Below are 23,187 nucleotides of genomic sequence, written 5' to 3' on the forward strand. Positions count from 1 at the left end.
TCCGGGCATGGTGGCACATGCCTGAGGTCCTAGCTACTCGGGACACTGAGGTGAGAGGATTGCCCTTTTAAGCCAGAGAGGTGATGGCTGCAGTGAGCTGAGATCCCACCACTGCACTCTAGCCTGGGTGGCAGAGCAAGACCCTGCCTCAAAAAAAAAAAAAAAAAAAAGAAAAGAAAAGAAAAACAAAGGGAACTTGAATTGGTGACAAAATCAGAGCTTAAATGTATCTCCTGACTCAGTATGTTTTCTATTGACCACTTTCTTATTTCCTCATTTCCTTCATTGTATTTGTCCTTCTCTAGACTCTTTTAATTTGGTTTTATACTTAATATTAGATGCCAGAGCTACCTGCCATTTTCTCTAGGAAGATTTTTTAAATAAGGACAAGAAAATACCTCATAATTTTATGACTTATTTCAAATCGTTTTCCTGACAATATTCAAAAATTTTTTCAGGTTACTTTGTTTAATTTGTTTTAGGAATTGCAGGAACAGCAGGATTAATGTTTTAATAAAATGGTTTACAATGGCTACTTAGTCTTCTGGTCATTCCCTTAACTACATCAATTATAATATAATCGAATACATCAATTACAATCTAAGTTATTAAGTTAATCTAAGTTATTTCCCTCTAAATTAGCTTACATTTGTATAAAATAAAGTTAATTTCCTGTGTTTCTGTCTACTTGGACAACCATGTGAAAATTTCCTGTAGGTCGTCTTCTTTGGCATTAAATTATCCATGAGTGCTTATATTACCTCCATAATTATTAAGCTGTTGGAATTTCTAATAAAGGATAATTTCATTGGCCAAGGCAAGTGATTTTTAGGAGCAAACATGATGAAATCTAAAGACTCTCTGAAAGTCTTTTGAGTGTGATAAATACATATTCAAGTCAAGGGAGAAACAATCAGATTTTTCAAAAGTTCTTTCACAAAGTGTCACACCAAAAATTAGCAACAAAATAAAAAAAAATCACCACAGTATGGAAGAACAGTTTGTCATGTCAGGTCGTGGAATTACAGATAGAAGATAAATAGTTAGTGTAAATTGGCTTCTTTTGACAGATACAATCAAAATAATTTTTTTTTTTTTTTTTTTTTGAGACGGAGTCTTGCTCTGTCGCCCGGGCTGGAGTGCAGTGGCGCGATCCCAGCTCACTGCAAGCTCCGCCTCTCGGGTTTACGCCATTCTCCTGCCTCAGCCTTCCGAGTAGCTGGGACTACAGGCGCCCGCCACCTCGCCCGGCTAGCTTTTTGTATTTTTTTGTAGAGACGGGGTTTCACCGTGTTAGCCAGGATGGTCTGGATCTCCTGACCTCGTGATCCGCCCGTCTCGGCCTCCCAAAGTGCTGGGATTACAGGCTTGAGCCACCGCGCCCGGCCCAAAATAATTTTTTCTATAAATGATTTGACCAAGTTGGTAGAGACGTCTCTAAATTATTATGCCATGCTACAGTTTCTCTTTCTTGTTTCTTTGGAATTCCTCTTCTAGTGTGGATTAACTGCTTGACTTCCTGGAATTCTTCTTAGTGTAGTCTTTTCATTTGTTTTCACACAACTGAACTTTCTCCTTCCTATGCTCCAGACTTTCTTGCCTGCCTTATTTCACTCTATTCCCTGTTCTTGGAAGGTCTTTATCTCCTAAAAGTTAAGCTTGTAGTGCTTGCTTTGGCAGCACATATACTAAAATTGGAACCATACAGAGAAGATTAGCACGAACTCTGCACAAGGATGACACACAAATTCATGAAGTATTCCATGTTTCTAAAAATTAAAAAAAAAAAAAAAAGCGTTTAAAGCTTGGGATGGTGGTTGGCACCTGCAGTCCCAGCTACTGGGGAGGCTGAAGCAGGAGGATCATGTAAGTTCAGGTGTTCAAGGCTGCTATGCACAATGATGGAGTCTGTGAATAGCCACAGCACTTGGGCCTGGGCAACATAGTGAGGCCACTTCTCTTTAAAAAAAAAAAAAAAAAAAAAGTTGAGCTTTTAGAAGGCCTTTTTGATTTACCAGCCAAACTGCTCTCTCATTGATTCCACAACACTGAATTATCTTTTTTAAAAATTTATCTTAAAACCCTTTTTATTTTGCTCCCTCTCCCCTCCCCTCCCCTCCTCTTTTTCTTTCTTTTTTTGAGACAGAGTCTCGCTCAGCCGCCCAGGCTGGAGTGCCGTGGCGCGGTCTCGACTCACTGCAGCCACCCTCTCCCGGATTCAAGCGATTCTCCCTGCCTCAGCCTCCCAAGTAGCTGGGATTACAGGCACCCGCCATCATGCCGGCTAATTTTTGTATTTTAGTAGGGACGGGGTTTCACCATGTTGGCCAGGCTAGTCTTGAACTCCTGACCTCAGTTGATACGCCTGGCTCAGCCTCCTAAAATGCTAGGATTACAGGCGTGAGCCACGGCGCCCGGCTTTCTCTCTTTCTTTTTTGAGAAGGGACTCACTCTGTCTCCCAGGCAGGAGTGCAGTGGCACAATCCCAGCTCACTGCAGCCTCCACCTCCGGGATGCAACCCCACCTCGGCCTCCCTGGTAACTAGGACGACAGGGCGCAGGCCACCATGCCCAGTTAATTTTTGTTTTTTTTTTGCAGAGACAAGATCTCGCTATGTTGCCCAGACTGGTCTCAAACTCGCGGGCTGAAGCAATTCTCCTGCCTTGGCTTCCCAGGCATGAGCCACCTAGCCCGGCCTGTATTATCTTTTCTGGAATTCATCTCGCTTACTGGATTGCCAGCCTCTTCTGGACAGCAATTTGTACTCCTAATTCGCTTATTATAGTATCTCAAAGCATGTATCGTTTAATCAAATTGGGGCTGATCAATGAGAAGTTACCCTTCGGATACACTGTCCCATGACTTCTCCGTCCACCAACAGTCCTTCTTAGGCCCTTGGTTTTCCCATGCCACTTATACATTCTTTCAAAACATTTGAGTGCGTACCATTTATATTACTCAGATACGAAAAGGGAAAACGGTACGCACACATTTCAGGTACTCGTCAAAGATGAGTTGGACGCTGGAGGTAAAATAAAAAATGGGCCTACCATTTAGGGAGGTGTGACGAAGTGACATCACTATTGCGTTAAAACCCGAGGGCCCACTGGGTCACCTCCATTTTATTCAGGTTTCGGAATCTCGGTCATGTGAGCTAACTTAAAAGGCTCAAGAGTGGTTACCTGCCCACCCGTCATAATCACTTCCCAATTCCTTGAAAACTTCGGGTTCCTAGGCCGCCAGCGCCAGGCGGAGAATCCCCCTCCCTGCGGCTGCCCAGACTGGAGCTGCCCGTTCCGTTCCGCCCCGCCCCACTGCATGCTGGGAGTCGTAGTCCCGGCTGGCAGCGTCCGGAAGAACGGGAGGGCACGGGAGTGCAGCCTGCCTATCTGGCTACTGGAGGTCACGTTCCCTAACTGATCCCTTGGTTCTGTCGGGTGGAGCCTTCAGCGTGCATGGCGGGATTTGACTTTGCCACCGTCTCTCTTGGGTTTCAATAAAGTTTTCCTCTTCCTGTCTTCGTACGGAGTTCAAGATGGCGGCCTCCTGGTCGCTCTTGGTTACCTTGCGTCCCTTAGCACAGAGCCCGCTGAGAGGGAGATGTGTTGGGTGCGGGGCCCGGGCCGCTGCTCTCGCTCCTCTGGCCACCGCCCCTGGGAAGCCCCTTTGGAAAGGTCAGTGACTGTGCCATGAGTAGTCCGAGCCGACTGCATATTACTGGAGAAGCCTCTGGGGTCACCCTCCCTGTCCGATCTACCCCAGATGTCTTCTGCTTTCACGAAGCTAAGGGCTCCTCAAGAGGTGTTTCCATTTCTCTTGACCTTTTATACTGTCTGTGAATGAGCCCTGAGCACTGAGGGAAATGACCCTGAGTGACTTTCATTTTGAGGGTCAGAGGTCGACTCAGAGTTTCTTCCCTCCGGGACGTTTAGAGACCTGAGCCCAGTGGGAGTGCCTGGCTTGAAGTGATGCAGGTGTGGGGTTGGGGCTTGGGGACCCCTACCCTCTGCTTTTTCCAGGCTCTCGGGGCTGGTGACTTGCGGGCACTGGAGGAAGAGCCGCGCCTGGGACCTCTGCAGGCCCTGCTGTCTCTCGTGATTCTGGGAAAGAAGGTCCACACGCATTTTCAGATTTAGGGATCGATTCTTGGTGTTCTTTTAAAGTCACTAGAGGCTTCAGTGGAATTATTTTGTCACCGGGCTTTCCTTCTTCCTGGCTTCCTTCATTCAGTTGTTATATGTTCGTGAATGAATGAATGTATATTCTGAGTAACCAAGTCAAGAGTGCCAGTTTTACTGCTCTATTCGTATACTCGCACTAAACTGCACGTTTTTCAAAGGCAAGGACATTGTGTCATTGTTTCCTAAGCACTTAGCGCAATGATTGGTACCTGATATGCAAATATGATTTTTGAATGAATGAATGAAATTATTCTCATTGTCTCCCTGATCCACATACTTGTTTTCCTTTTTCTCAAATTCAAGCAACCCCTGTAATATACCTTAATAGATTGATGACCTTAATAAAGTATATACCTTAATAAATAGATTCTTATTGATTAATTTAGCTAAAAATATGACAATCTTTGACCCTTATCATTAATGCAGTTGAAATTAATACTAGAACTTTGATTACATCACCTTACGTTTTTATCGAAAGATTAGCATAATGCACTTAGTATAATGGAATAGGCTCCACAGACTGCCTAGGGGGTACCCCTGATCTGCTGGAGTAGTCATTATAAATAAATAAATAAATAAATGTATAATGGAATATTCCGATAGTGTAAGCTGTGGATTATAATATGAATTTTATTTTTCATTTTTGGTAGTCAATAAAAGCAAATGGTATAAATTTCAACAGGTGCAAGAAAGAATATGGCAAAATGTAAGGCTTTCTTCTGTCCCTATCCCTTAGCTGCTTAGTTTTTCTCCTCAGAGGCAATCTCTGATACTAGTTTCTTATGTATTCTTCCAGATACATTCTGTGTATGTATAAGCATATACATGTAGAGATAACCATATTAAAAAAATAGAAGTAGTAACATGCTGTACACATTGTTTTGTGTATACAGCAGTTAATTCTGTTAATTGTTAATTTCTTTTTAAATTTAGTAGCTTGGAGATCATTCCATATCAATACCATATCAATTTCATATTAATAGAACTGCCTTGTGTTTTAAGTTTTAAAAATAGTATTCCATTCTATGTATATACCATGATTTATGAACATTAAGATTTAAGGAGCATCATTATAACATACAAAATTCACTGAATGCTTATTCCGTGTCATACAATATGCTAAGTACATTCTGCGTACATTATCTTATTATTCCTCATTATCCTCATTTGGAGATCACGAATCCAAGGTTGCTGAAGATATATGGCTAGTAAGTGTCAGAACTTCTGAATTCAAGTAAAGGCTGTGCTATATTAATCTGTACTCATATTTTCTGGAATATACAAAATTTAGCCAGTTCTGGGTGTGACGATTAGGTGAAAATGCAGTTAGGTTAGAGATCCATTTAATTGTATCTAAGGATGCTCCCTTCCCCTCTTTATTTTTATTTTGTATATATATATATTTTTTTTGAGATGAAGCCTTGCTCTGTCTCCTAGACTGGAGTGCAATGGCATGATCTCAGCTCACTGCAACCTCCACCTCCTGGATTCAAGCAATTCTCCCTGCCTCAGTCTGGGTGGGCGTCTCAGATCACAGATGTCCACCACCACTGGCTAATTTTTGTATTTTTAGTAGAGACAGGGTTTCACCATGTTGACCAGGCTGGTCTCAAACTCCTGACCTCAGGTGATCCACCAGCCTCTGTCCCCCAAAGTCCTGGGATTACAGGCATGAGCCACAGCGCCCTGCCCCCATCTTTAAATAAAAGGAAAATTTTAGTTGGAATTTTGTTCAGTATTCAGAGTCTGATTTACAAATCTATTTTCTATCCCTTTCCTGATTTTATTTTTTATTTATTTTATTTTTTTTTTGGGATGGAGTCTCGCTCTGTCGCCCAGGCTGGAGTGCAGTGGCGCGATCTTGGCTCACTGCAAGCTCTGCCTCCCGCGTTCACGCCATTCTCCTGCCTCAGCCTCCTGAGTAGCTGGGACCACAGGCGCCTGCCACCATGCCTGGCTAATTTTTTGTATTTTTAGTAGAGACGGGGTTTCACCGTGTTAGCCAGGATGATCTCGATTTCTTGACCTCGTGATCCACTGCCTCGGCCTCCGAAAGTGCTGGGATTACAGGTGTGAGCCACCACGCCCGGCCCTTTCCTGATTTTTTGGGGGGTAATTTATTGTTTACATTTCTATTTTATCTTCATTTTTCATCTTTTGAAGTCTACTATTTAGTACAGTGTAACGTGGCTGGGCATGGTGGCTCTTGCCTGTAATCTGGGCACTTTGGGATTCTGAGCGGGGAGGATCACTTGAGCTAAGGAGTTTGAGACCAGCCTGGGCAACATGGCAAAACCCCCTCTCTAAAAACATACAAAACTTAGCCGGGTGTGGTGGTGCACGCCTGTAGTCCCAGCTATTTGGGAGGCTGAGGTGGGAGGATCACTTGAGCCCAGGAAGTTGAGGCTGCAGTGAGCTGAGAGAGATGGTGTCACTGCACTCCAGGCTGGGTGGCAAAATGAGACCCTGTCTCAAAAAAAAAAAAAAAAAAAGAAGGAAAAGTGAATGAAACTGAATTCCAGCCCTTGAGTTCCAGCCCTCGAATAGCCCATAGCGTTGAAAGGCAGATGATATTATGGTAGCCAGCATTTGATGAGCCCCTTCTGTGTTCTAGGCATTTTGCTAGCAGTTTCTGTTTCATAATTTAATCTCCATAAAACCCTATAAAAATTGTTGTCTTTATTTTATAGATGAATAAATAGGGATGGTCACCCAAGTTGGATTTTCTTTTTCTTTTTCTTTTTTTTTTTAAAGTGAGCAGCAGCAAGATTTATTGCGAAGAGCAAAAGAATAAAGCTTCCACAGTGTAGAAGGGGACCCGAGCGGGTTGCCCCCAACTTGGATTTTAAACCTGGGTGTTTTTGCTTCAGAGTCACAAACTTAACTGCTATTTATAATAGTTTTTTAATGTAACAATGAACATTAATACATATTGTACCATGATCTAAGCCTGTTTAAAGTGTTGTAAGACTACAGAGGAGGAAGCAGCTCTGCTTGGAGAGGGGAAGAATTTTTTTTTTTTTGAGACAGAGTCTTGCTCTGTCGCCCAGGCTGTAGTGCAATGGCGTGATCTCAGCTCACTGCAACCTCTGCCTCCCAGGTTCCAGTGATTCTCCTGCCTCAGCCCCCTGAGTAGCTGGAATTACAGGTGTCCGCCACCACACCTGACTAATTTTCATATTTTTAGTAGAGAGGGGGTTTCAACATGTTGGTCAGGCTGGTCTCAAACTACTGACTTCAGGTGAGCCGCCCATCTCGGCCTCCCAAAGTGTTGGGATTACAGGCGTGAGCCACTGCGCCTGGCCAGATTTTTTATTTCTAGCAAAAGTATGGATGTGAGCTGTACATGGCCCTTATTGTTTTATGGTCTCTGAGAGAGCAGCTAGAGATGAAGCTGTAAAGGTGGGCTGATCTGGTTGAGAAGAGTCTCTTACAGTATGTTAAGATGTCTAAGCTCAGTGGGACACTAGTGGAAGTTTCTCAGGAATAGAAGTGATCAGATCTGTTTTAGCATGATTGTTCTTGTGGCCACCTGGAAAACAGATCAGAAATGCCTGGATGGGAGAATACTGGAAGCTGGGTGATTATTTAGGAGGAAGTTGAAGTAGATAGAATGTTAGGGAGTGGTTTAGGGGCTGAATTACTGCTGTGGTGAAGGAGAGCAGGGCAGCAGAGGGAGGGAATTCAGAGACACTTCTTTGATAGAATTAACATACTTGGCCAGGCACAGTGGCTCATGCCTGTAATCCCAGCACTTTGGGAGGCTGAGGCTGGTGGATCACCTGAGGTCAGGAGTTCGAGACCAGTCTGGCCAACATGGTGAAACCTCGTCTCTACTAAAAATACAAAAATTAGCTGGGCGTGGTGGTGCATGCCTGTAATCCCAGCTACTTGGGAGGCTGAGGCAGGAGAATCGCTTGAATCCAGGAGGCGGAGGTTGCAGTGAGCCAGTATCACACCACTGTGCTCCAGCCTAGGGGACAGAGCCAGACTCCGTCTCAAAATAATAAAATAGAATAGAATAGAATAAAATATTAACATACTTGGACATACTTGGAAGAGACAAGGAAAGGAAGGAGTGAAGGTAAATTTAGGTTTCCTATTGCACGTGACATAATGACATAATAAGTAAAAAGTAAAACAATAAAAAAGCAATTTAGGTTTCTGAGTTTGGGCAATTTAATCAAAAGAAACAAAACAAAAATGAAACAAAATGGTAGGGCCAAAGAATTTTAGAGGGAGATTCAGTTTGGGGCTTGTTAAATTTGAGGCATTTTTTATAGTTCCAGGTAAATAAGTCTAGTTAGTTGTAGGACACTTGGGGGTCTGAGACTAAGAAAGAAAATATGAGATACTGGGAGCCATGAAAATAGAAGAATGAGCCTGGGAATATATGTGTAGGATGAAAAGAGCCTGTGGCTTGTGCCTGAAATCCCAGCTATTCATGAGGCCAAAGCAGGAGGATTGCTTGAGACCAGGAGTTTGAGACAAGCCTGGGCAACATAATGAGACCCTGTCTCTAAAAAAAGAAGAGAAAATAAAAGAAAAAGCAAAAGCTAAGGGCTAGTGCTTGAGGAAACTTGCCATTTTGTGAGCAGAAGAAGGGGGCCTCATAGAGTGGTCTTAGGAGAGGAGCCAGGGAGGGAAATGTTTATAGGTTTTCTAAAACCTAAAAATTAGCATATCTGAAATCCCTTTTCTTTAAGCTAACCTTAGAAATTAAATGTATTTCATAGAAGCAAGGTAATATGAGGATCACATCTTGTGATTTCTTTTTATTATGCTGACAATATCACAATATTATATTTTTAGGTGCCTGTATTAAATGATGATTCATATTTAACTCCATAATATCTTCAGTATATGTACACAGGAGTTTATTCCCTATTAGGGTTTTTTTTTTTTTTCTTTTAAGATGGAGTTTCGCTCTTGTTGCCCAGGCTGGAGTGCGATGGTGTGATCTTGGCTCACTGCAACCTCTGCCTCCTGGGTTCAAGTGATTCTCCTGTCTCAGCCTCCTAAGTAGCTGAGACTTCAGGCATGCACCACCACTGCCCAGCTAGTTTTTTTGTATTTTTAGTAGAGATGGGGTTTCGCCATGTTGGCCAGGCTGGCCTTGAACTCCTGACCTCAGGTGATCTGCCCAACTTGACCCCCCAAAGTGCTGGGATTACAGGTTTGAGCCACCAGGCCCACCCCCCGATTAGGTATTAATGTGAGTAGAACTAACCCTCCTCAGCCATATGAATTGGTATAGTTTATTTTTTATTTATACATTTATACATATTTTGTTTCTCTTTTACTTTTACATATTACTTGCCAAGGTACAATTTATTAGTAGTACATATTACTAGTTAAGAAAATAGTCTTTGGACTTATTTTCTGTTTCCCTTAACACTCACTGGTTATAGCATCTGAACTTGCTTTTTTTGTTTGTTTGTTTTTTTGAGATGCAATCTCATTGTTGTCCAGGCTGGAGTGCAGTGGAGCGATCTCGGCTCACTGCAACCTCCGCCTCCCAGGTTCAAGCGATTCTTCTGCCTCAGCCTCCTGAGTAGCTGGGACTACAGGTGCACGCCATCACGCCCAGCTTATTTTTTGTATTTTTAGTAGAGATGGGGTTTCAGCGTGTTAGCCAGGATGGTCTTGATCTCCTGACCTCGTGATCCGCCCACCTTGGCCTCCCAAAGTGCTGGGATTATAGGCGTGAGCCACCACGCCTGGCTTGAACTTAACTTTTTATTATCCAATTAGATGAATATCTTTATGTGAAACTTATTTCATGTTTCTTGGATTTTTGTTAATATTTATTGTATTAGAAAAGAAGGTCATGTCTATTCCTGAGACTGATTATCTTTATGATAATGGAGGATTTTATAGATCATTATTTTTTTAAAGTATAGCATAGCTTACTACTTAGGCATAGCTAGTACCCTGGATGTAGTTCTGGGGTGGAGGGAGGAGGAGGTATAGTAGGGTGTGCCCAAAAGTAGAACTGATAAAAAGAAAATTCAGAGGCCTAGAATGGATTATTGATTTACTGTAGATTAGCACTGCTTTATACTTCAAGAGCTTTATTCTCTTTAAGTAAATGGCGAATATTTAAATAGGATATGACTACTTTCAGATTTGTCTTTTCACAAGAAGTACCACAAAAATAATAGATGTCAGAGTCCAGAAATTGGTAGTTCAGCCTAGGACCTGGTGCAGTGATATGCTCTGTAAGTTCTCTGACAAAAAAGTCATTTAGAGCTGGGCGCCGTGGCTCACGCCTGTAATTCCAGCACTTTAGGAGGCCGAGGTGGGTGGATCACCTGAGGCCAGGAGTTCAAGACCAGCCTGGCCAACGTGGTGAAACCCTGTCTCTACTAAAAATACAAAATTAGCCAGGTGTGGTGGCGCATGCCCGTAATTACAGTTATTTGGGAGGCTGAGGCAGGAGAATTGCTTGAACCTTGGAGGTGGAAGTTGCAGTAAGCCGAGACCACCTCCATTGCACTCCAGCCTGGGTGACAAGATTGAAACTCAGTCTCAAAAAAAAAGAAAAAAAGTCATTCCACTTCTGGCTGAGTATATTCAACACTTGTTTTCTTTCTTTCTTTTTTTTTTTAAGACCAAGTCTCACTCTGTTGCTTGGGCTGGTCTTGAATTTTGTGGGGTTTATTTATTTATTTCTTTTTTTTTAAGTGAAAGCAAATTTATTAAGAAAGTAAAAGAATGAAAGAATGGCTACCCCATAGACAGAGCAGCCCCAAGGGCTGCTGATTGTCCATTGTTATGGTTATTTCTTGATTATATGCTAAACCAGGGGTGGATTGTTCATGCATCCTTTTTTTAGACCATATAGGGTAACTTCCTGACATTGCCAGGCATTTGTAAACTGTCGTGGTGCTGGCGGGAGTGTAGCAGTGACGCCAACCAGAGGTCACGCTCGTCACCATCTTGGTTTTGCCTGGCTTCTTTACTGCAAGTTGTTTTATCAGCAAGGTCTTTTTGACCTGTATCTTGTGCCAACCTCCTGTCTCATCCTGTGACTAATAATGCCTTAGCCTCCTGGGAATGCAGCCCACCAAGTCTCAGACTTATTTTACCCAGCCCTTCTTCAAAATGGAGTTGCTCGAGTTCAAACACCTCTGACATTTCCCCTACTCCCTTTTACAAGGAAACCCTTAATCCTAAGGGTTGAAGAGAAACAAAGATCCATCTTCTGCAACTTCTTGAGGCTGAATAGGGGCAATGCTATTCCTGCCTAACTATTAGGGTCTCTTGTATTCAGGGTAGAGAGGAGCTCAGTCAGAAAGCGTTGATATGGCGAGGGCCACTCATAACTTTTGAGTTCTGACAAAAGGTGATATCTGGAAGATTAATAACTGTTCAATTTAAGAGAACATTGAGTAAGCTTATCCTGCATTCCTTCACAAAGAGTACAGTAGCAATATATTCCATAACAGGTAAAATAAATAAAATAATCCCAAGTAAAGGAACTTAGAAGGCTTTCCATGAACTGGGCAACTATTGGAACCAAGCTGATGTGGAGTTGCTAAGCTGATTCCAGTATGTGCCCAAGATTAGCATATTGATCCAGATTTTTACATTACCCATCCCTCTTGTTTCTTCTGAGCAGCAACCAGAGATCACTGATTGATTTATAAGAATGAGCAGAATCAGTCTAAATTGCAGAAAAAACTTAAAAACAACTGATGAGACTATATATATTTTTGTTTTTGAGACAGAATCTTGTTCTGTTGCCCAGGCTGGAGTGCAATTGGCATGATCTCAGCTCACTGCAACCTCCCTCTCCCAGGTTCAAGTGACTCTCCTGCCTCAGCCTCCTGAGTAGCTGGGATTTCAGATGCCACCACCATGCCCTGCTAATTTTTGTATTTTTGGTAGAGACAGGGTTTCACCATGTTGGCCAGGCTGGTCTCAAACCCTTGCAGGTGATCTGCCCACCTTGGCCTCCCAAAGTGCTGGAATTACAGGCGTGAGCCATCACTCCCAGCCCTAGACAAGAATTTAATAACCATATTATACCATAGGTCTTGAAACATAATTTTTCTCTCTAGTCTCCCATTTTTACTAAAGACAGATCATGGTAAGACCGATTTGCTTTATTATACTTGGCCTGATATTTGTATGAAGTACAGGAAAAATAAATATTTTTCACATAGGCTTTTAAAATTGGCTTTGATGGAACTCTGTTCCATAGAAGGAATCTCAGATAAGACTTTTTTTTTATAAAAGCTGAGCCCAGCCATGGGTTTGTACCCTCAAATACCTATGAGTTGAGTAAATACCTCTTCTCTTGAGGTTCCAAGATAACTTGGGGCTCCTGGGCCTGTACTTAATACTTATTTACTTACTACAAATCAGGAACCCTGTGTAGGGACTGTGTAGACAAGATATGAGGCCAGTTTCCAAAGGAGCTTTTATTGGCTCTGTAGGTCATTTGATTCCTTAAAGGAAAGCACACCACTTCAGTCAAAACCTTGGTAAAATAACCAGTTTCTCCAACTGTGCCGTTACAAATGAAAACAGATTATTATTGCACTTAAGCAAATAACTATTGCCGTAAGTTAAGATACTCACTAATTGTTTTCAAGTTCTGGAGAAATCAGGTAGAGAGAAAAAATTGTGCTCCAAATTTTGTTTACAGGAGTATACTTAATTGTTAAAAGCTGTCAGTAGCTCAAAAGATAAGTTTCCTTGACTCTGGAAATTGGAGTTTCGCTCTGTCACCCACTGCAACCTCCGTCTCCCATGTTCACGTGATTCTTGTGCTTCAGCCTTACTGAGTAGCTGGGATTACAGGTGTGAGCTGCCACACCCGGCTAATTTTTGTACTTTTAGTAGAGATGGGTTTTGCCATGTTGGCCAGGCTGGTCTCGAGCTCCTGATCTAAAGTGATCTGCCTTACAAAGTGTTGGGATTACAGGTGTGAGCCACCACGCCTGGCTTTTTTTTCTTTTCTTTTTAAATTAGAGACACAGTCTCACTATGTTGCTTGCACTGATCTGGACTCCTGGGCTCAAGCTTTTCTCCTGCCTTGGCCTACCAAAGTGTTAGGATTACAGGCATGAGCCACCATGCCCAGCCTGGTCTCTAATTTGAGCTCAAGTGATCCTACAACCCCAGTCTCCAGTAGTAGACTTCAGGTGTGCTCTACCCCACCTAGCTCTATCTTCTCTCCTAAAAGCGTTATGGATGCTAGCTCTTCCTGCTGTCTTTTGCTTCCCTTGCCCAAGGTTCTCTATTGAGGACCATTTCTACTCCTTGCCTGGAGATACCTGATACTTTAATCTCCAGAATCTCTTTCATAATCTCCTTTTACCATCCTGCTTATCCTTTTTATTTCTTCTCTTCATTGCTCCCATCCCAGAAGCTACTCTATCAATATGTTATCTATCCATACTCTTGACTAGGTGGCAGTTTTCAACAAGTTTTTAAGCCTGAACATGTAATTCGTTCTTCCATTTCTTCATAATATAATTTAAATGCAACTCCTATGGATTCCATTTTGAAATTCTCATTTACATGTGTGTGTGTATAAAATTTGAACTAACATAACAAATGAATGGGTTTAAAAATCTTTTGAAAAAAATTAGATCCCTTAGATGTCTTTATTAAATAGTATGTGAACAGGGTGAATATTAAGGAGTTACTCAGTATGCTGGGCCATGCCTCAGAATAGCTTTATTCAGATTTTTAGGCATTATTTTACTGATTTGTTATCATGAAATTTAAAGTACTATTTTTTTCCTTTTGTGAAGTTATACACATTGGCACATTTAAGATTAACTAGCTTCTGAAGGAAAAGAATGATAACCAGAAAGCATTTAGTTTTAATTTTCATAATTTTTCTATTTAAATCAAAAGCACCCTTTTAAAGCCCCTAACTCAGCCTTTTATAAATAAAGTAAATCATCTTGCAATGCATTCCTTGATGATGGCTTATGTTGTTTTTCTAAAGAAAGAGTTTAATTAAGATTTGATTTTCTTCTGTCCTGTACTTTGTTTATTCATCACAGAATGAAACATAGGTCTTTAATGTCAATGGTAAGTCTGACTTTTTGGGTCATTGATGACCACTGCAGTTTTCAAAAAAGCAACTGAATATTTATCTTTTGGGTATAATTAGAACATAATAGAGCATAAAATGGGCTGCCAATGACCTTAGTATGGGCTTCTGTCATTGCAGGAGAACATTTCTGGTCAGTGGCCACTGTTTACAGTTTGTTAAAATCAACACAAATGTACAAATAACTCATGAATAATTGTGAACACAGTATTTAAATGGATGTTTAATAAATATGCATTAAAAATCTAATTACAGTAATGAAGTTTACAGCTGAAATTTTAATCCAGTCCTTTAGAAATATTAAAGTGCTTTTCCTGATTGTGCATTTTTCTCAGAGCAGTTGGATAAACATTTTAAACTGGAAATCTGAATTCCTTATATAGTTTTGATTTCATTTAACTAAGCATGTGTTCTTTTTGGCAACCGTCTTCTTTCTCTTTGTGAAGAAGTGAAGCTCCTTTATTCCATAACTGTTACTTTGAAGCATTTTGATCAGTTCTGTTTTAGGAATGGTGAACATATGGGATACCAGATGACTAATAAAACCTGGTCTGGAAAAGACTAGATTGTGATTTTTGTTTCATTCTGCAGTACTGGATCAATCATTTGATTTGGTATTTCCATTTCTCATCTGTAGAATGAGATTCATTTTCCTAATTCTACCTTCCTTGCAGGTCATTTATGAGACTCAAATAGGTTATTATGTAAGAAAGTCTTTTGAAAACTATCAGAAATGTTACATAAATGTATGTAATTGAAATATTAACCATGACATGCCAGAGGTGGTGGATTCTAGTCAGTGAGTAGAAATGGAATGAACTCAACTTTATACAGAATTTCTAGAGCCATTTTAATTCTGGAGAGGCTCATTATATTAACAATGGCCAAGGGCCTAGTCTGAATTCAGTGCTTTGAATTCCAGAAAATGCAGTTTTGATTTTTCTGAGATTGTGCAAAGGGCCGCTGTAGATAACCAGGGATGGTTTTTGTTCTCCTGGACTTCACTACCTTTCCTCTGGATACTCTGAACACCTAGAGGTTCTTAGAAATTATGAATTACCTCTTTTTTGAGACAGAGTCTTGCTCTGTTACCCAGACTGGAGTGCAGTGGCATGATCACGGCTCACTGCAGCCTCAACCTTCTGGGCTCTTGTGAACCTCCTGACAGCCTCTCGAGTAGCTGGGACCACAGGCACAAGCCACCACCACTATGCCTGGCTAATTTTTGTATTTTTTTCCTTGAACCTCTAAATCTACTTTATAATTTTTTTGGGTGGGGGTAGAGGCAGGGCTTCAGCATATTGCCCAGGCTGGTCTCGAACTTCTGGGCTCAAGTACTGTGCCCGCCTCAGCTTCCCAAATTGCTGGGATTACAGTTGTGAGCTACCACATCAGGCTATGAAGTACTTCTTTTGCCATTATGTTTCAAAGAAAGCTGTTGAAATTTGATTTATACTATGCAGGTAAACTATCTTCATTTAGTAAGAAATGGATACTGGTTTCAAAAGGAACTGGAGTGATTGGTGATTGTGAATTATTTGTTGGACAGCAAGATCTAAAGATGACTTTTTTTTTTTTTTTTTTTGAGAGTTGTGCTCTGTTGCCCAGGCTGGAGTGCAGTGGTGCGATCTTGGCTTACTGTATTCTCTGCCTCCCAGGTTCAAGTGATTCTCCTGCCTCAGCCTCTTGAGTAGCTGGGACTACAGGCAACTGTCACCACACCTGGCTAATTTTTGTATTTTTAGTAGAGATGGGGTTTTGCCATATTGGCCAGGCTAGCCTTGAACTCCTGACCTCAGATTATCTACCCACCTCATCCTCCCAAAAGGCTAGGATTACAAATGTGAGCCACTGTGCCCATCCTCAAGATGGCATTTCATAGAAGCATAGAGTATTAGCGCTACAGAGGGCCTCTGGGTCATATAGTCAAACAATGTTAGACATGTAGCTTCTGCCTTAGCTGCTTCTTTTTGAGGCATCCTATTGATTTTTGGATAGCCTTAATTTTGAGAAAACTCTTAAGTAGGATGAAATTTGAGCATTTATGTAACTTCTCCCCATTCAGCTTGAATTTTTCCTCAGGTGCAGTGTATACAACACTAATACTGATTCCATGTGTGACCGTTCTTTTAACATATCAAGACTGATAATATTTCATTCATTTATTTACTCATTTACTCATTATTTATCAAATTATTGAGTGCCACCTTGTCTCAATTCCATTTAATCACCTTTAAAACATTAAAGGCTTATTGTATTTCTCCTATTCATTCACTCATTTCCCAAGCACTTCTTGCTGCCATCCATATGCTACATGCAGGATGTTGGGATGCTGTATGCTAAGTGTCTTGTTAATGTCAGCAGTCTTTTGTGCTCTCCGTCAAGTCTTACAACATAGTTTCTAGATCCTTGAACTCTTTCCCTTCTTGAGATTACTATCTACTTTCTGAATGACACTCTGAAAATGTGACCCCCATATCACAATATATTCCTTCAAATACGGTCAGCCTAGAGTCCTGTTGTAGGTTACCTTTTCTGTGTCCTGTTGCATTAACTTTTGGTGGTCAGGTCACATTCATATCTTACTTGCAACTCTTAGAGTTATTAAAACAGGTCTCTCCTGTTTGTATTTGATTTAATATTTTTTCTATTTAAAAATAAATTACTTTTTTTTCTTTCTTTCTTTTTTGAGATGGAGTCTTGCTCTGTCACACAGGCTGGAGTGCAATGGTGTGATCTCAGCTCACTGCAACCTCTGTTTCCTGGGTTCAAGAGATTCTCCTGCCTCAGTCTCCTGAGTAGCTGGGATTACAGGCACATGCTACCATGCCTGGCTAACTTTTGCATTTTGAGTAGAGACAGGGGTTTCACAATGTTGGCCAGGCTGGTCTAGAACTCCTGACGTCATGATCTGCCCAACTTGGCTTCCCAAAGTGCTAGGATTACAGGCGTGAGCCACTGCACATGGCCTAAAAGTAAATTACTTTTAATTATAAAAATACTACATCATGTTTACAGTAGAAAATACAGAAAAGACAACTGCTGTGAACTTTAATTTTTCTTTTTTCTTTCCTCTTTTTTCTTTTTTTTTTGGAAACAGGGTTTTGCCCAGTCGCCCAGGCTGGAGTACAGTGGTGTGATCACAGCTCACTGCCACCTAAACCTCCCAGGTTCAAGTGATCCTCCCACCTCAGTCTCCTGAGTAACTGAGACTACAGGCGAGCAGCACAACGCCTGGCTAATTTTTGTATTTTTTGTAGAGATGGGGTCTCACCATATTGTCCAGGCCTATAGTACTGCTATGAATATGTTTGTACATATCTTTGGTGCATATATGTATGCTTTCTATTGGGCAGATACCACATAATAGAATTTCTGGATCATGTTTTATACATATGTTCAGGTTTAGTAGACAAGGCCAGTTTTCTGAAATGGTTATATCAGTGTATCTTTCCATTAGCAGTGTGTGAGATTTCAGTTACTATGCATCCTCACCAACAACTGGTATTCTTTTTGATTTTAGTCACTCTAATAAGTGTGTACTGATATCTCATTATGATTTTATTTTGCTTTTCCCTGATACATTTTGAAGTTAAATACTTTTTTATATATTTACTGGACATTGGGATAGGCTCTTTTGTGACATGCACATTGTTTCTTAATGAGTTGTAGTTCTTTGTCAGATACATAGATTGCAAGTATTTTCTCCCAGTTTGTAGCTTACTTTTTAATTTTATTTTTTCATTTGTCTCTTACCTTGTAAGTGGTGTAAGGCCAGCTTTTTCATTAAAAAAATTTTTTTTTGAGATTACATCTCTCTGTGTCATCCAGGCTGGAGTGCAGTGGTACAATCATGGTTCACTGCAGCCTGGACCTCCTGGGCTCAAGCAGTCCTCTCACCTCAGCCTCCCAAGTAACTGGGACGACAGGCATGCGCCACCACACCCAGCTAATTGTTAAAATTTTTTATACAGACAGCATCTCTCTATGTTGCCCAGGTTGTTCTTAGACTCCTGGCCTCAAGCTATCCTCCCACCTTGGCCTCTCAAAGTGTTGGGATTACCGGCACGAGCCACTATGTCCAATTTAGCATTTTCATTGCTAATGGAGTCTTTTCATGAACAGAAGCTCCAAATTTTATTTTACTTATTTAATTTTAATTTTTTTAGAGATGGCGTTTTGCTCTGTCGTCCAGGCCGGAGTGCAGTGATGCAGTCATAGCTCACTGCAGCCTCAAACTCCTGGGCTCAAGTGATCCTCCCACCTTAGCCTTCCAAGTAGCTGGGACTACAGGGTTGTGCCTAGCTGAAGAAGTTCTAAATTTTATTTTATTATTTATTTATTTTTTTTTTTGAGACAGAGTCTCACTCTGTCACCCAGGCTGGAATACAGTGGCACAACCTCGGCTCACTGCAAACTCTGCCTCCCCAGTTCAAGTGATTCTTTTGCCTCAGCCTCCTGAGTAGCTGGGACTACAGGGGTGCGCCACCATGCCCAGCTAATTTTTTGTGTTTTTAGTAGAGATGGGGGTTTCACCACGTTGGCCATGCTGGTCTCGAACTCCTAACCTCAGGTGATCTGCCCGCCTCAGCCTCCCAAAGTGCTGGGATTATAGGCGTGAGTCACTGCGCCCAGCCAAGAAGTTCTAAATTTTAATGTAGTCCAATTTAGCGATCTTTTTGTGTGTGTCCTATTTAAGAAATCTTTGCTTACCTCAAGGTCACGAAGGTATTTTTATATGTTCTTTTAGAAGCTTTATTGTTTTACCTTTCATGTTTAGATCTATGATACCTCTGGAATTCATTTTTGTGTATGATGTTAGGTTAGGGTCAAGATTTATTTTTCTTTGCGTGGATATCCAGTTGACGCAGCAACATTTTTTATATAGAGCATCTTTTTTTTCTGGGCTACCACAGTGCTGCTTTTAACATAAATCAAGTGACCATGTATGTGTGGGCTTCTGTTTTATTCCATTGGTCTATTCTTATACCAGCATCACACAGTCCTAACTTTGTAGCTTTATAATAAGTTTTAATATCTGATTGTATAAGTCCTCCAACTTTGTTCTTTTTCAAGATTGACTGGACCTGAGCTTTGATACCATCGCCATTAGCCACATGTGGACACTGAGCACTTGAAATGTGTAATATGACTGGGGAACTAAATTTTTAATTTCATTTAATTTTAGTTAAATATAAAATTTTAAAAGGATACTTGATTCTGCTATTGGAAAACTGTTCAGCTATTGGAAGACTTTTAAATATTCTTGGAACATCTTGGGAAAGTGAATCTACTTTTTCTCAACTGTAGATTTTATGAAGTCTAAATACAAATTAAATATTTCCAATGAAAATTTAGCTTCCAAATTGAGATGTGTTGCAGATGTCAAATACTAAATCTTTAAGACCTAATAGAAAAAAAGAACACAAAATATCTTATTAATAATTTAAAATTTTTTATTATTTGTTGATTACATGCCAATTACAATTCTTGATGTCAACAACTCTCAGGAGATTTTACCCAGCTTGGAAGATAACACTTTAGCCTGTTACTGTTTCATGGATGTTGGCAAAAGACATGGAACTTCTGGATCAGAGATAAAGAACTTTATCATGGACTAGCAGGCAATGTGAGCTTTATGTGTGCCTCAGTTCCCCTTGTTCCTCAAGTCCCATGGGGCTATTCAGAGATCAGTCCAGGTGGGTGATGTAGACTCAGCAGGTTTGTGTCACGGTTGAGGAACCCCAAGCTTAGGAAACCTCATCTTTTATAAGGGTTGTAAACAAGCCTTCCCAACTTTTGACCTGGGGGGAGACATTATTATACTAGACAGCAAACAAGCCTGCACCATTTACATTTCCATCAGCAGTGTATGAGGTTTCTAATTTCTCTGCATCTTCTCTAACACTAGTTATTGTCTGTCTGTCTTATCATTGTGATCCTAGTGGATGTGAAATGGTATCTCATTTAACTTTGATTTATATTTCCCAGATGACTAATGATATTGGATATCATTTCATGTGTTTATTAACCATTTATATATCTTTGGAGAAATGTCTGCTTAAATCCTTTTTCCTTTTAAAAATTGCATTTGTCTTTTTATTGTTGAATTGTAAAATTTCCTTATATATTCTGGATATAGATTCCTTATCAGAGATGTGATCTGCAAATATTTTCTCCCATCCCGTGGGTTGTATTTTCACCTTCTTTTTTTTTTTTTTTTTTTTTGAGACAGAGTCTTGCTGTGTCCCCCAGGCTGGAGTACAGTGGGGTGATCTCAGCTCACTGCAACCTCCGCCTCCCAGGCTCGAGTGATTCTCGTGCCTCAGCCTCCAGAATAGCTGGGAGTATAGGTGTGTGCCACCGCATCTGGCTAATTTTTGTATTTTTAGTAGAGATGGGGTTTGGTCATGTTGGCCCCAGGCTGGTCTCAAACTCCTCGGCTCTGAAGTAATCCTCCCACTTAAACCTGTTGAGTAGCTGAAAGTACAGGCAAGTGTGTCATTGTGTCTAGAAGTTAATATTTTAATCCTAGAATTCTTATTGTGAGTGGGATCCTTTTCTTTTCTATTGTATTTTCCAACTGGCTATCTATGGTATGCTGAAAGATAAAGATAGTAAAATGTGTTTCTCTGTTTCCAGTATCCTTCTTTTTGGCTTAAGAGAAGGCATAAGCCACTACATTCTTTAAAACTTTTAAATGGCTCCTGTGGCCTTTAGGGTTAAATTCAAACTGCTTATTATTGCAAGACTCTGCCTCACCTGGCTCCCTTGTACTCCTCCAGTAATTCATCTCTTACCTCTCTCTGCCTTTCACTTTACATCTCAGACAAACTGAACTTGTTCTGTTTTCTTTAGTGTTCCACACTGTTGTGTTTCTGGGCCTTCTTTCAGGCTAGTACATCTCCCTCCTTCCTTCCCTCCCTTCCCATGGCACACTTCTGTCTGCCCTTCTGATCTCAATTGAAACATCATTTCCTCTGAGTACCCTTCCTAAACTCCCTAACCTAGATTACTAGCTTTGACCCTGTGATCTTATAGCATCTGCCCCTTCCCCTTATGACATACCACACACTTTATTAGAGCTGTTTATCCACTTATTTGTGTCTACCTATTTTTTTGTTTTGTTTTCATTTTTATTTTATTTTATTAATTAATTTATTTTTTAATTTGAGATGGATTTGTTGGTATGTTGCCCAGGCTGGTCTTAAACTCCTGGGCTCAAGTGATCCTCCTTCCTCAGCCTCCTGAGTAGCTGGGATTACAGATGCACTCCACCACACCCAGCTTCACTGCTTTGAGTGCAGCTAACAGCATCCATCCAGCTCACCACTGATTGTATTTGCAGTTTCTGGCACAGAGCTTTGTACACTATAGACAGTTTATCATTATTTTTGAACCATTTATTACTTCAGTAAACTCTCTATTTTATACTTTTTAAAACTGATTATTTCCAGGATAATTAAGGTATTTATTTATTTATGTATGTTTTTAATTTTTTTTTTTTTTTTGAGACAGTGTCTCTCTCTGTTGCCCAGGCTTGAGTAAAGTGGTACGATCTCTGCTCACTGCAAGCTATGCCTCCTGGGTTCCAGTGATTCTCCTGCCTCAGCCTCCTGAGGAGCTGCGATTACAGGCATGTGCCACCACGCCTGGATAATGTTTGTATTTTTAGTAGAGATGGGGTTTCATCGTGTTGGCCAGGCTGGTCTCAAACTCCTGACCTCAGGTGATCCACCTGCTTCGGCCTCCCAAAGTGCAGGGATTACAGATGTGAGCCACTGAGCCCAGCGAGGATAATTAAGTTTTTAAGCCTAAATGCACCTTAGTTAAATTTTATGTTGGTAGTTTCATCCAACTTTTGTAGCATATCAACATCTTCTTGAATTGTGATCGTGACCCAGCATGATTTGCTTCCTAATTTGGTGTCATCTTCAGATTTGAAGACTAGGTCATTTACGTCTTCATTTAGTGCTAAATATATTAGTATTTTATACTTGGAGTTCAACAAAGTGTACATAAACCTGGTTATTATCAAAATTCTTAAGAGCCTGTTATGTAAAATGTAAGGGCTTTTAGATGTGTATGAAAAGGAATTTCTTGGCCAGCGCGTTGGCTCACATCTGTAATCCCAGCACTTTGGGAGGCCGAGGTGGGCGGATCACGAGGTCAGGAGTTTGAGACCAGCCTGGCCAACATGGTGAAACCCTGTCTCTACTAAAAATACAAAAATTAGCCCGGTGTGGTGGCGGGCACCTGTAATCCCAGCTACTCGGGTGGCTGAGGCAGGAGAATCGCTTGAAATCAGAAGGCGGAGGTTACAGTGAGTGGGGATTGTGCCACCATACTCCAGCCTCAATGAAAGAGTGAAACTCCTCAAAAAAATAAAGGAAGGAAAAGGAATTTCTTCCCTCCAACACTTTGGCTTTGGGCTTTTCATAGAAAAAGCTCCTGCTGCTGATAGGCTTTAGAAGAGTGCCACTTATTAGTAGAGGCAGTTGACCTTAGTGTGTAGGCAGGGCCAAGCTCTAGCAAGGTTGAGGAGGATGGAGACCCAGGAGGAGTGGGTTGTTGGTTGCTCTAGGAGGCTTGAGTACTTCAGATATGACAGCCTGAAAGAGGTTTGTGTTTTGATTTTCTGTTACCTGCCTGTGACAAATGGGAGCACAGCCTTCATTAGTTTATAGTATTATGGTTGTTTGAGTGAGAGGGAGATCCTGGTGTTTTGGGTCACTTAGCTTCAGATCCTGGCTTGGACATTCACTTAACTTTTTAAGGTATTATAGTTTCTTCATATATAAGGAATAATAATACCTAACTTAGGTTTTTCTGGAGAAGTAAGATAATATACAGAAAGTGCTATTTGTGCACTGGCTATACAGTAAGCACTTCTCTTTTTTTTGGAGACAGGGCCTCTGTTGCCCAGC

The 23,187-nt window shown here is 41.0% G+C and overlaps 1 protein-coding gene and 1 non-coding gene across 2 annotated transcripts in view; both read left to right on the forward strand.

Moving 5' to 3' along the window:
- Positions 1 to 1,664: 1,664 nt before the first annotated feature.
- LOC117098229 lies at positions 1,665 to 1,771 on the forward strand. The gene has a single exon (XR_004443270.1). It is a non-coding gene; the product is annotated as a U6 spliceosomal RNA (small nuclear RNA).
- Positions 1,772 to 3,326: 1,555 nt separating this feature from the next.
- AFG1L (AFG1 like ATPase) overlaps positions 3,327 to 23,187 on the forward strand; it is a 224,348-nt gene continuing 204,487 nt past the window's right edge. The window contains exon 1 of the mRNA XM_033234787.1: positions 3,327 to 3,675. Coding sequence (XP_033090678.1) covers positions 3,537 to 3,675 — 139 coding nt within the window. The 5' untranslated portion in view covers positions 3,327 to 3,536. The remainder of the gene's footprint in view (positions 3,676 to 23,187) is intronic.

This window comes from Trachypithecus francoisi, unplaced genomic scaffold (genome assembly GCF_009764315.1).
Source record: "Trachypithecus francoisi isolate TF-2019V2 unplaced genomic scaffold, Tfra_2.0 Lachesis_group15, whole genome shotgun sequence".
Classification (NCBI taxonomy): domain Eukaryota; kingdom Metazoa; phylum Chordata; class Mammalia; order Primates; family Cercopithecidae; genus Trachypithecus; species Trachypithecus francoisi.